Source organism: Cynoglossus semilaevis, chromosome 8 (assembly GCF_000523025.1).
Source record: "Cynoglossus semilaevis isolate Cse_v1.0 chromosome 8, Cse_v1.0, whole genome shotgun sequence".
NCBI classification, from domain to species: domain Eukaryota; kingdom Metazoa; phylum Chordata; class Actinopteri; order Pleuronectiformes; family Cynoglossidae; genus Cynoglossus; species Cynoglossus semilaevis.
This window is the reverse complement of record NC_024314.1, coordinates 27,952,525-27,966,111: the sequence shown is the minus strand read 5'-3', so window position 1 is coordinate 27,966,111 and position 13,587 is coordinate 27,952,525. Positions and strand designations below refer to the sequence as shown.

At 41.2% G+C, this 13,587-nt stretch overlaps 2 protein-coding genes across 3 annotated transcripts in view; one reads left to right on the top strand and one right to left on the bottom strand.

Annotated features, from left to right (window-relative positions):
- Positions 1-2,567: 2,567 nt before the first annotated feature.
- LOC103383046 (vesicle transport protein GOT1B) lies at positions 2,568-5,775 on the bottom strand. Its single transcript, XM_025057166.1, has 6 exons — positions 5,760-5,775; positions 5,599-5,671; positions 5,037-5,127; positions 4,774-4,952; positions 4,582-4,663; positions 2,568-3,502 (listed from the first exon to the last, which is right to left on the bottom strand). The coding sequence occupies exons 1-6, from the start codon at positions 5,773-5,775 to the stop codon at positions 3,464-3,466; spliced, it is 480 nt and encodes a 159-aa protein (XP_024912934.1). The 3' UTR covers positions 2,568-3,463.
- The window catches only part of recql (RecQ helicase-like), an 11,035-nt gene continuing 2,297 nt past the window's right edge, over positions 4,850-13,587 (top strand). The window contains exons 1-14 of one of the 2 annotated variants that reach the window (XM_025057386.1): positions 4,850-4,929; positions 7,032-7,075; positions 7,680-7,901; positions 8,247-8,426; positions 8,513-8,619; positions 8,709-8,907; positions 9,536-9,702; positions 9,805-9,886; positions 10,291-10,439; positions 10,541-10,658; positions 10,756-10,894; positions 11,120-11,211; positions 11,308-11,524; positions 12,135-12,264. In XM_025057386.1, coding sequence (XP_024913154.1) covers positions 7,069-7,075; positions 7,680-7,901; positions 8,247-8,426; positions 8,513-8,619; positions 8,709-8,907; positions 9,536-9,702; positions 9,805-9,886; positions 10,291-10,439; positions 10,541-10,658; positions 10,756-10,894; positions 11,120-11,211; positions 11,308-11,524; positions 12,135-12,264 — 1,809 coding nt within the window. In that variant the 5' untranslated portion in view covers positions 4,850-4,929; positions 7,032-7,068. Of the gene's footprint in view, positions 4,930-7,031; positions 7,076-7,679; positions 7,902-8,246; positions 8,427-8,463; positions 8,620-8,708; positions 8,908-9,535; positions 9,703-9,804; positions 9,887-10,290; positions 10,440-10,540; positions 10,659-10,755; positions 10,895-11,119; positions 11,212-11,307; positions 11,525-12,134; positions 12,265-12,791; positions 12,801-13,587 lie in introns of those variants that run through there. The other variant, XM_025057385.1, reaches the window with a different exon arrangement.

Genomic DNA, 13,587 nt, shown 5'->3' with positions numbered 1-13,587 from the left:
TGCTCTCTCTCTCTCTTTCTCTCTCTGTATTTATATCATCAGACATGTGTGAGTGTGTGTGTGTGTGTGTTTAAGGGGGGGGTTCCTCCTTCTTCACAGTTCCACCGTCTATAGGTCACGCCAATTTGATGAGACGGGGGCGGCTGTAATGAATGAAGCGATCAATACTGAGGGTGAATGGACGGATCAATACGGCTCCATTCATTCATTCATTCATGCTGTAGGAGACTGTAAATATTTCTGAATTACCCGCCCAGACACAGCTCTCTCTCTCTCTCTCTCTCTCTCTTCACCTCCCCCTCTCTCTCTCTCTCGTGTGCCCCTCTTGCACTGCAGTGGAACACCAATAGCTCAGATGTTGATTATGAGAAAACACGTCCAGTGAGAACCGGGACCAGTGAGTCCTTCAGGGTCCACTGGACACTGCAGGTGCCACGACCCCACCATTGGCCCACGTGGGTTGTATTTTTTATTTATTTATTTATTTTTGTCGTAGCCACCCATGTCAACCTCATGTCTGTGGTACAGTGTGTGTGTGTGTGTGTTGACCTGCACTGGGACGTTACTCTGTTTCTGACCCATGTGTGTGTACTTTCAGATTTAAGTTAAATACTATTTACGGAGTTACTGTATCAGTACTGACTAGTACTGCGGTATTTTGTCGGTGTCATGTGTGGTACTTCGAGAGTGAAGTATTATCAGAAGTAGAATGCAGTAAAACATGTTTGAGAATGACTGACTTAATACTTGATATTTGATGGCGTTGATTTCAATTCTACCTCATAACCACTAGAGGGTGACAAAATTCTACCTTTCTGACCAATAGATAAAACCAAAGAGGAAATGACCAGTTGGCCGTGATTAAACACGATCTCGTTTCACAGGTTACATACTTCACTAATGAGGTTAATGAATGGATTAATTTAAGAGATAAAGAGTCAGTGAAGAGACATATTTAAAGCTATCTTTCTTAGTTTATTTACAAAAGTGTCATACAGCAAAACAACGGACGTTTCCACTCTGACAGTTCACCAACACATAAACAACGAAGGACAAACAGAGGAAACTAAACGGTCATTTCCATAAGGCTGTGTGGTTTTGGTGCTCCAGTAGGGGGCGGGGGTTAGGATTAGGGTTGTCATGGTGGCCTGTGTTTATTCAGTCCGGCTTGTGGTAGATGTAGTTTGTAACTGTTTGTGGTTTGATATTTCACTGGTTTTCTCTGCTGCTGTTCCACCTGTATCCTCTAAATGGATGATGATGACGATGGTGTAGATGTTTAATGAATAATGGACAGCGCCCCCTGTCTAAATGAAGGTATTTTTGTTTTTAAAGCTAAAGCACAGAATCTTAAGTTTCTCGTATCACTAGAAAATCCAGAATCTCTTTTTTTTTCTTCCTATTGAAATTCCCATGAATAGAACCAATTCCCAGCAATGTTGTGATTGGTCACTTGTCAGCTACACATCATTAACATAACTTCACTGGCTGCCTCTTGAATTTGTTGACATTTTCCACTAAATACGATCATTAAAAAAAAATCCATTAGTGATTAAAAACCAAGTTTTTTGTGAAGATGTTTTTTCTTAATCATGTGGGGGAAAAAACAGAACGTTCTTTTGAGAAAGTACTGGTTATAAATTAATCGCAATCAATTGTTAATTCCTTTGGTTCTGACACTAAGAAAAGGTTCATCCAGATAAATCCAGTCAATGTCTGTGGTGCTGACGTTCAACGTCAGCATCAAACATATAAATAGCGTGAGCATTTAGCAGAAGTTTAAGGTAAAGAAATAACAAGTAACACCGTCCACTATTGACCATTAAAAAAAACAAACCACCAACTGTGTTTAATCAACAGAAACACATCGTAACAGGAGAGAAAAAAATAATCAAAAACAAAAGCCACGTTAGGAATTTGAACAGCTGCTCAAACGTGCGTCTGTATCTTATTCTCCGCTCGGTGCAGCCCACAAACAGTTACATTTTTTCGTGCTCAGCGTTTTAGCTGCAGCGTTGGCACATTCACCCGGCGTCTGCGCTTTAGAAATAAACTCTACATAAATTAGAAAACAATGCAGTTGTTTCCAGTTGTTTTAAAGACAAGATTTTGTTAAATTATAAATGGCACTTCAGACTGAGAGACTTTACTTTACGTTAGGAAATTATTCAAATATAAAAGCGATATTTATGGAAACTGCTGATCTGAAAGTCTACTTCTGTGGCTCGACTTCGCAGCTGGACGAATGGCCACGTCCATTATTTTATAAACGGTCTATGGCTTCTACACGACCTTAAGACCTGCTGACGTGTTCTGAACCCAGACCCCAGACTGAGCGCGTGTAGAAAACCACAGCGTTTGAATGAGGCTGTTGAAACACCACCCACTCACATCTTCACCAGTGGACGTGTAGAAAACCGCAGCGTTTGAATGAGGCTGTTGAAACCACCACCACCCACTCACATCTTCACCAGTGGAAATTCACACTTTTCCAGATCAACATGTCTTTCCCGTTTCACTTGCGAGAAATTCTTTTCTTTTCTTTTGTCGTCCGTTTTCAATTCAGCTTTTCCACACAACGTAGATATATTTACCTTTTTTTAAATTTTATTTTAACTTCCCCAGACCCAGAAATCCATGCAGACAAACGTAGGTCTGACCGGTCGTCAGCTGGTCACAGGTGTCCGCCGTCTCACATTACAATATTTGCTCAGAAACACGTGTGAACGACTGCAGCAGGGTTTAATGTCCACAGCTAAAGTCTCTGGACTGATGGTCCTTGACAAGGTCACAAGGTCAACTACGATAACCAATGTTAAAACCATGACCTAGCCCCTAGTGGAGAGTTTTCTACAAAACAAAAAAAAACAAAGATGTGCCAGACACTTTATTCCACTGGGTGGCGTAAAGTGCGTTCAGTTGAATTGTTGATGCTCACGGTTGAAGAATTAAAAAAAATGAAGCACAGACACAGAAACAGCTTCATGTGGACGAGGGTCCATCATCTCCCTGTCCTTGTGTTTTTATATCAGGGAGGGGTTTGGTTTTGTCTTGGTTTTCTGTCCTCCAGTCATGTGACACCATGGTTGGTCTTCCATTCTCCATCACTGTGTCGGATGCTGCGATGGTTTCGATAGCTTTTTTTTTTCTTCTTCTTTTTTTTTTTTTTGAAAGAATGTAATTCGGTGCTGTCAGTAACTCCATCCTGTGGTAACAGACTGGTGGTGCGCACTGATGACGCATCTCCAACTGGTGGCGCTGACCAGTGAATTTGCACATAGAACAGAGAGCAGTCTTTGGCTGCCGGAGGAGGGAGGAATCTGAACACATGACTGTGAGCCGTGAACCAGTCCAGTGGGGGAGAGAATGTGTGTGTGTGTATGGGAGTGTGCGTATGTGTGTGTGTTGTTTCATAAAACCTGCCGTAGTCAAACAGCTTTCTGTTGTTGAAAAAAAGTCACTGTTATACCATGGTGTTGCTTTCGCCCACTTTGTCCACGTACTGGAAAAAAGGGAGAGAGAGAGGGAGAGAGTCATGGAGTTGATCTGACAGTCGGACTCATTGTGTCACAGGGGCTTCATGACATGCAGAGTGACAGTGTTGCTTTAGTCAGTGTGCTGCCAGCTGCACTGCACTGTTCTGACTGTATTAGTATGAAAAGCATTCATTCTAATGAAAATCATGCAGGACTTAAAGAGACACACCACAGAAAAATATTATTATTGAGAAAAAATAAATAATTCAAAACAAATACGTTGGATTCTGGTGCTGGTGTTAAATAATTATTGTTGTATAACATGCCACATGGTGTAAGAAAACACAGATTCCCTGAAATATTGCAGTATTTCGTTTCGTGATACTATATGAATATTCTACAGCAGTGTATTGATTTTTTTATTAACAATTCAGAATCAAATATTCATGATGTCGGTTCGTTTTGTTTTGCTTTTAAAAATTAAAAGTCTTGTGCAGAAGCAGTGCTGTACAGTTAATACTGAACAGTGAATATACTGTATGTACTGCACATGGAATATTAAACCAGGGTCTAATAAATTCTAGAAACCTATGCATGTCTTTACCCAGTGTGATCTGTGGGGTGTGCCTTTAAAGTCAAATATCTAAAGAAAGAGTAAATATTAAAATCAATAGATCATCTCTCTGGCAGGAATAATGTTTGGTTTGTTTCATGAGGCGTTATGAGACATACAGTTGCAGGAAAGGGAAAATCGGCAGTGACTGACCACGACTGCTGATTGTCCTCAGAGCCTTACGAAGGCTTTATTTAAAAAAAAAAAAAAAAAACAACAAATAGACAAAGACACGTTCCTCAAAACCAAATCTCTCACACAACAGCATGGCAGCAACATGTTCATTACCCACTGAACTAATGACATAGTTTTAAACCGGAGCCAAATGACTTTCTGTTTTCACGACGTTTCTGTACGAGGCTAGCTGCTAACTGTGATTCCAGGCATCCCTGTAATGAACAATGAACAGGTAAAAGAGCCATGCTGTGCTTGTGTTTCAGCGTCGCTGCTCTGCTCGGTGGCCGCAGCGTGGGCTGGCGCTCTGATACTCACTGCACTGATGAACGACAGGTTTAGGATGGAGCCCAGGACAGGTATTCTTCTGATGAAGCCTACGATGACTGGGAAGAAGCCCCTGGACGAGAGAACGTAAACAAAGAAGGTCACGGTTAAAGTCCTCCATCGACAGATATCTGATCCTGTTTCCTGAGCTACTGTGACTCATTTTCTTTGTTCTTTGCTCACCTGAACAACAAAAAGAAACCGTAGATCTCCAGCACGACTCCAACAATTGGCCAGCCAATCAGCACCACAAAAATGCCGCCAAGGAAGAAACCGGTGGCTTTCATTTTGTGCTTCTGGAAGAAGAAGCGGAAAGTCCTTTCGAGGCCAATGACGAAGGCAAGTCCAGCAACAAACAGGATCTTAGGGCAAAAAAAAAAAAAATTAATATAAGAACATTGTCTTCTCACAAAATGCAGAGTAGACCCATAATTCAGTTCACTTACATTTCCAATAGCCAGGAGTGCTTTGTCAAAGAATAGGATCATTCCAAAGAAGAGGAAAAACACGCCAAAGCCTGTTAATCCCTTCCAATCTCTGTAACGACACACACACCACAAGAATGTTAAAGAACTCCATTTGATATTGTCACTCTGACAATAACAGAGCTGACTGACCACCAAAATGCACCACCCGAAACTGCTCCTTAGGTAAATCACAAGTGCGTGTGTTATCAAGTCATTATAATCGTTCAAAGAAGTTGTATTTATTGGGAAAGGGACACGAGTAAGTACGAGAAGCGCCCATACCTTACTGTCTGTTCCCCATTAAGTATTTTATTCACACGCCTACACACGCGAAACAATTTCGGTTCGAATCGAGGTTCAGCGATACTTGTCTGTCTTAATAGATACTTGCTTACTTTTACACAACAGAAAGCGAGAATAAAATGCAAGCTAACTTTTCTAGCTTCATCTGCTAATTACCACTTAGCCAAATAAAGCAGTTATAAACGTAGCCGGTCTTTATCAAGTCCGAAGTCGTTGCTTCAAATAACGGGGTTCTTACTTTGGGAGTCCGTCAGCGAGATCATCTTGACGCCGAAGACTAGGACTCAAAATAAAAATAAAAAATCTGTAAAAATATTACAGCGCTTTCACTCGCTCCTGTGTTGAGAATTCGGATGACAGCTGCCACTGTAGCAACAGCCACGTCTTCCGGAAACACACCTTCTCGAGTCGTCATCTTCCGGTACACGGCTGTGATACGTTCACTTACAATATTAGTTTAATTTGAGCTAATATTGCTCTCTTTTTATTTTATTGTTATTAAACTTAATCATATAGCGGGAATTTAAATAAGTAATTACCATTATCCCTAGTAGATATATTAAATACGTATTAACTATATATTTACCCATTAAGCCTGCCCCTTTTGCTCTCAACTTAATTTGTGGGCTTCACTTGAAAGCAGCAAATTTGGCGGTAAGGGAAAATTTCGTCCTGAAACGGGTTTGTCAGGCAAAATTGAGAGAATATGAGCCCATATATACACATTATAAAATTGTGTGTTTTAAAATTATGATATATTTAAAAGTCAGACAGTGATTGATCGAACTAATACGCTATAGGGAGATTTGTTTAACGCGTAAACAGCCTGTCAAACTAAAAAAAGGGCAAAGAGTTACACACTCGCTAACAGTCGGCACAAAGTAATTTACTACCAGCGCGGTCTCCTCTGTCTCTGTAGCAACCGGCAAAGAAGTTCAGCAACAAGAAAGGGCAGTCGTTGAATGGCGAGTGTGTTACATTTATATTGTTTTGACAATTTTATCCCTGCGCTAAAGTTTAGCTCGTAGGCTCATATACTGATATTGTATTGTTGCGGTGTAAGCGCCTCTAGCTAGCTAGATTTTAGTCTGACTTGTAACAATATTTAAATGTTAACTTTCAAAGTCCGGTATTAAATCAGATAATCAATTAAGTCTGTTTTAACAGCTAACGGCAAACATTAAATCACTGCCCCTCCATTGCGGGGGCACCACGTTAGATTTCGTACTTTTGCTTTCGCTTTTGCTCTTTGACTTTAAGACAAATTAATGCAAAAAAAATTGAATTTGCCACTACTTTGTGTTTTGTAATATAACGCGACATTAAGTCGACACAGATGACTGGCATTGAGGCATGGTTCCTCAGTTTACCAATCACTTCAAGTGTACTTTTACCTTTAAGTTCATGATTTAAAAAAAAAATCAAAGACTAAAATATAATTGATTTAGATTAGGAGAAAAATAACATGTTTTTTTGTGTAAACATCTGACATTTAACAGTAACATTTGAGGTGCAGCACCATGATGTAGCTAATAAAATGACCAGAACTTTGAAACAAGATTTAGAGATATATTATAAGATTAACATTTTTGTTTTGAATTATTACTAAACTCTTCTAAACCAGCAGTTAAGTAAAACCAAACACATTATGGTTCTGTTTCTCTTTTGCAGGAAGCTAGTGACCACACCTCGGTGAAGACCACGAAAAATGGAAGGTGGGTTTTGTTTTTTATTGTTTAAATTTAATCTACATCTTTTAGTAATGCAGATGTCAAAGGTCATCTGAGTGAGTCTTGTTTTGATTTATATCATGGGCAAGTTTTAAAAAAATAAAAATAAAAAAATCAGGCAGCTGCAGCGTGGCCCCCTACAGGGACTGTGGAGATGAAAACAGAAAGACATCATTAGCTGTGGATGTGTGATCCTCAGAGGGTTTGTATCTGCGAGAGTGTGAGACCTGACGTAGGTCTTCATGTTTATACAACACTATCACAGAGGAAGTACCTGCAGACCATCTGCTCTCTGTTTTTTTATTGCTTTTTTTGGCTGCTCCATCCATCTTTTACCTTCAGTGTCACCATTTTCTACTCAATGTTTGGTTCACATCATCAATTTTTCTTTTATTGGGATCTGACTTTAGCATGTTTTATACTTAAAAAACTACTGTACATAAAAATGATTAGAAAATCTTAAATTTTTATTCTCTCCTTTTTGACCATGTCGAGTAAAAATAATAACACAATTTAAACTGAAAGTGGACCAGGGAAGGTGTGCGAGGTCGTCTGTTGACCTGGTTCTGGTGTCTCCGTTTTTCCTCAGATGCTCAGGAAGAGCTGGACTCTGTGGAGGCCGAGCTGGAGATGGTGGAGGTGCAGGTCGCAGAACTCCTGCAAAAGCAGACTGAGCTCACGTCTCGTAAGAATGCACTGCTGCGACAACTGGAAGGGGCAACGTCGTCATCGTCATCTGCCAAATCTGCAAAGTCACCTGGAGCCAGTCCTTCCATGAGCAAACAGGAAATGCAGCGCTATGACGGCACAGGTGCGTGTCACGTTCCACTTTACTGTTAATACTGTCTGAGATGTGTAACCTGTATCTCATTTCAATAGTTTACGCCTCTCGACTCTTAAAATGTATTCACTATGTAATATAATTATTACATTTGTTGCAGCTGTCCCATGAGAAACTTAAGAATCCCATGATTATGGCAGTTTACCTGTCATGTGGTTTCAATAAAAAATAATTTGATTTTTTTTTTTTTTTTAAATCATCCATCCACTTTTTTAGAGCCCCCTGGTGACCACTATGTCCAGTAGAATTTGAAACAGTGTGTGTACAATGATGAACATTAAATTTGGTCGTCTTTGTTTTTTATCTGACTTGTAGGTTTCCAGTGGTCTAAGTCGGTGGAGCAGAACCTGAAGGATACGTTCCGTTTGTCCACCTTCAGACCGCTGCAGCTCCGAGCCATCAACCTGACCATGTCGGGACGAGATCTGTTTCTCGTCATGCCGACAGGAAGAGGGAAGAGTCTGTGCTACCAGCTTCCTGCCGTCTGCTCCAAGGGTACAAGGACACACACACACACACACACATACACATATAAGTGTCTGCTGTGACTGTACAGTAAATGTGTGTGTGTGTGTGTGTAGGTTCATCTCTGGTGGTGACGCCCTTAGTTTCACTGATGGAGGATCAGATCATGTACCTGAAGTCGATCGATGTGGCAGCGGTCATGCTGAATGCCTCCAGCAGCAGGGTAACGTCTGACTCCGCCCCTTCACCTCTGAGTACACCGAGTAAAATGTCAAATACTTCAAAAATGAAAAGCCCCGGTCGTATTTGTAGGAGCACGCCAAGACCGTCATGGCTGGAATGACGGAGTCCAAGTGTCCGTTCAAGCTGCTCTACGTGACTCCGGAGAAGATCGCCAAGAGCAAGCTGCTGATGTCCCGTCTGGAGAAGGCCTACAAGGCCGACCAGCTGAGTCGCATCACTGTGGACGAGGTCCACTGCTGCAGCCAATGGGGACACGACTTCAGACCAGGTGACTTTGACTTGTCCTCAACCATGAAAACCTGCCTTCATTAATACATAGAATACACTACAGTTCACAGTACAGAATCAAGAAAGATGCTGTTAGTAAATACCGTATTATCTGGAGTATAAGTCACTCCAGAGCCAGAGGATTAAAAAAAGTGTGATGCCCTCTAGTGGCTGTCATAGTGAAAATAACAAACGTGAAATTATATATTTTAATATACAAGTAGCAAACCCAGCCAAAGGATGAAAAAAAAGTGCGACTCCGAAAAATACAGTACTAGTCCATGAAAAAGACAAACTTTAAAAATATATATTTGTCGTTGTTCTTCTGTTTTCTTGCTGTGGTCGAGTCAATTCTCTTTAGTCACTGTAGGTGGAATAAAACCAGTCAACCCTTCTCATGTATGTTAGCTACTTTAGCTCTTCTCCACCCGACTGTCTGTCCTCATTTTGAGCCTCCCCAAACATGAGGTCCAACATTGTCTCCTCCTGAGAACACAGTGCTGACAGTCAATCCCACTAATCCACGCTGCAGATTATAAGCTGCTGGGGATCAATTGTCTCCTCCTGAGAACACAGTGTAGACCCAGTTCTGAATGTGCTGAGAGTCAATCCCACTAATCCCGCTGCAGATTATAAGCTGCTGGGGATCCTGAAGAGGCAGTTCCCAAAAGTTCCACTGATCGGTCTCACGGCCACGGCAACCAGCAGCGTCCTGAAAGACTGTGAGAAGATCCTGTGTGTGTCCCAGACCGTCACGCTCACCGCGTCCTTCAATCGAACCAACCTGTACTACGAGGTACAACACGTACATATACTGTACATACATAAATATGTCTTAATATATATATATATGTTGTATTATATTAATCACTGACAATCTGATTTTTTTTTCCTTCAGGTTCGTATTAAAGACTGTGACAACGATGCGTCAATAAATGACATCGCCTCTTTGATAAAGACCAGATACAAGGACCAGTCAGGTATGAGACACACACACACACACACACACTCACACCAAAACAGCATTTTAACTCGGACATAAACCTGGAGTTAAATCTAATATAAAGTCTAAAAAAAACATAAAAAAATAAAACCTAGAAATATTTTAGATACTTTATAGAAGCAGTCGAAGTAGGACTGAAAAATAGGGATGTGCCCTTTTTTTTTTACAATTTAATGCTGATAAATAAAAGTTTAAGTCAATCAAGACTCTACACTTAATTACCCATAATTATACTGTATCTGAAACCAATGATTTACATCAACAGTTCAGGGACATTTATTGTTTTTTCTGTCATCGTTCCAACAATGTTTTTTGTGTTTGTGTGTGTGTGTGTCTGTCATCGTTCCAACAAAGTTTTTTGTGTGTGTGTGTGTGTTGCAGGGATTGTGTACGTGTTTTCCCAGAAGGACGCAGAGGCCGTTGCATCTGAGCTTCAGAAGAGAGACATCTCTGCGTCCGCGTATCACGCCAACATGGATCCTGAAGACAAATCCCAGGTTCACCGCAAGTGGACCACCAACAAAATCAGGGTGGGTACACACACATGAACACACACACTCACAAACACACACACTGTTGCCTTTCATCATCAACATACAGACGATTGACCACTGCTGTTGTTGCCCCACAGGTAATTGTTGCCACTGTGGCCTTCGGTATGGGCATCGACAAACCTGACGTCAGGTTCGTCGTCCATCACACCATCAGCAAATCTATTGAGAACTACTACCAAGAGAGTGGACGCGCAGGTACACACACACACACACCGCAGTGGTGCGTTCACAGACGTGGTTGGGTTGTTGTTTTTTTTTTTTACATTTTTGTGGTGTGTTTGTGTGCGCGCAGGTCGGGACGGTCGCCCGGCGGACTGCATCGTCTACTACGGTTTCTCAGACATCTTCAGGATCAGCACCATGGTGGTGATGGAGAACGTGGGCCAAAAGAAGCTGCTGACCATGGTCGACTACTGTCAGAGCGTGGACAGGTGAACGGTTACTGTACCAGGATGTTGGTTTTATTGAAATGTCCTTACAATGTTTTTTATAGCGCCACCAGCAGGGCTGAATGGGTGGTTGCATGCTGTCTTTTTAGCTGAGCTAAATGAAAGCCCATGGCTTTGGCTTTGTCTTCTACAGCTATATATTTGATGTATTTGATATATATATATGATGTACGACATCAGACTCTCACACATGTACTGCGCCTGTAGGTGTCGCCGCTCCCTCATGGCTGTTCATTTCGATGAGGTGTGGGACAACAAAGGCTGCGGCCAGATGTGTGACACTTGTCGTCATGCAAATGGTAACTAGTGTGTGTGTGTGTGTGTGTGTCAGTAATCAATAATACATCCGTTGATCTGGTCGTTTTAATGACTCATCATTTCTCTGATCTCGCCAGATTACGTCACTGTGGATATTACCCAGCATGCCAGGCAGGTGGTGCAGATCCTGGAACTGGCGGTGACCAACGATGAGAAGCTGACTCCTCTGAAGCTGGTGGAGGCGTGGATGGGCAAAGGCCCGGCCAAACGCAGGAAGATGATCCAGATGACCTTGCTGTCCCGGCCGCAGGTGGAGGCCGTGATCGTGCAGCTGCTGCTGAAGAGTTACCTCGGGTAACGGACGCTCCGACCACTCTGGTTTTCATTCTTGATCTGTTTTTGACTGTGTTTCACTTTGATATATTTGATATATGTGACATATGTTTGGACCAAACCCAGTAACGTGGTCAGTGCTGCTGCCTTACAGCCAGAGAGGTCACAGTCCAACAATGTGCAGGATTACGGTAATTCAGTGTTTTCAAACTAGGGGTCGTGACTCTACGTGGTGTCGCCTGGAATTCAAATTGGGTCAAATTAAATTTAATGATTTAATAAAATTAATAAAAATAAGATAGAATTAAAAAATATATATAATAATAATATTTATTCATAATATTTAATATTTATTCAGGGTCTCAAGCTGAAAACGTTGTGACCCACTGGGTTCACTCTTAATTGTAGGTGTGAATGTGGTGTGAACGGTTGTTTTTCTGTGTGGAGGATGTGACTGTTCACTCTGGAACTGCTGCTCCTGGTTAGAGAAATAAATCATTTCCAATCAACAGCCTGTTTCTGCTACAAGATGACAACAGTTGCGTCATCTTTATTTCATAGAGAATCACCCAGAATGCACTGGGAGTCCATTCACGTGTGTAATCGGCCTGTGTCTGTCGTCCTGTTTCAGAGAGGACTTCAGCTTCACTCCGTACGCCACATACTTCTACCTGAAGCTGGGACCAAAAGCTGCTCTGCTGAAGAACAACAGCCACTCAGTCAGTGTGAAGATGAAGAGCACGGAGGGGAGGTCTGCCTCGGTGAGTTACGACGGTCACATGACCAGAGATGATGTGTAGGGGAGGGGAGGTAGATATAAAAAAAAAAAAAAGTAAACCAAGGCTACAGTGCTGTGCAAAAACACAAGACACATTTTATAATATTTTGGATTTAATTCAGATTTTCTTTTTTATTTATTTATTTATTTTATTTTATTCAAAATGAAAGACCGTCACGTGGTCAAATTAGCACAGGTTTTATTTTTTTTTTCATGTTATTCAAAATGAAAGACTGTCACGTGGTCAAATTAGCACAGGTTTTCCTCAGGAGTCGACCTGCAGTAGCTTCATCCTGCCAGCAGAGGGCCGTTTCCTCTTCACTTGTTCTGCTTGTTGATTAGAAGTCGTTTTTAGAAATCGTCTCCTCTCTTTAAACTCCGTGGTTGTGTTTCTTTCTCTTGACTTTGTTGATTTTTTTTCCTCTTTGTGAAGTGTGTTTTAATGACTTCCTGTTTTCCTTTGTAAAACTTTTAATTTTTTTTTTTTTACACACTTCTGTCTGTTTCCAGAGTCCAGAGGTGAGTCGGCTAAATTTAACTCCTAACTCCAACAATTTATTCCCAGTATCATTGAAGTATTTCTGTGTCTTATTATCACACGGTCCAAACGTCTAGTCTTCAAAAACAACAGTCACTTTGGTAAAACTTCAACACTAATATGATAATAATCAGTAGACGTCTAACTGTATTAATACTGTATTAATCATACAGTAGAGGAGAAATAGATTTTCTATGTCTTCACCATGTCATGAATGGCAGCAACAAAATCACAGCAATATGACAATTAGTTGATCAATGGTAAATGTCAGTTTAGTGATGGAAAAAAAAAAACATCCTAGTGAGGAGCTGCTTCAGGTCAGAGGTCATCAGCTGAACCTCTGCTTTTACAACAAACATCTGAATTTGGACCTAGTCTTGTAGTGTAAACTGGTCTTAAAAAAAGAAAAAGTTCTGGTCTCAAGTAGATTAGAACAAGTTTCTGAAATAATTCCACGAATATCCAAACGGACCAAGAACGGTACCCCGATCCTTACTTTGTGTCCTCTAGATTAGACTACATTTGGAATCACTAGAGAAGAAAGAAAAGAAAAAGAAAACGAACCAACACCAGGAATATTGGACTGGGAATTGGTGGTAAAAATGGAGGAGACTGATACGGGATCAGGAGACTAAACATCACCACATTGCAGTGTATCAATATTTTCTTGCAGCCCTGCTCTTCCTGCTGCACGTGCAGCTGTGGAGCCTCTCAGGTAAAGGCTGTTGTCAATGACCTGCAGGTTAAAGCTGGAAGTGGCTCAGAGGG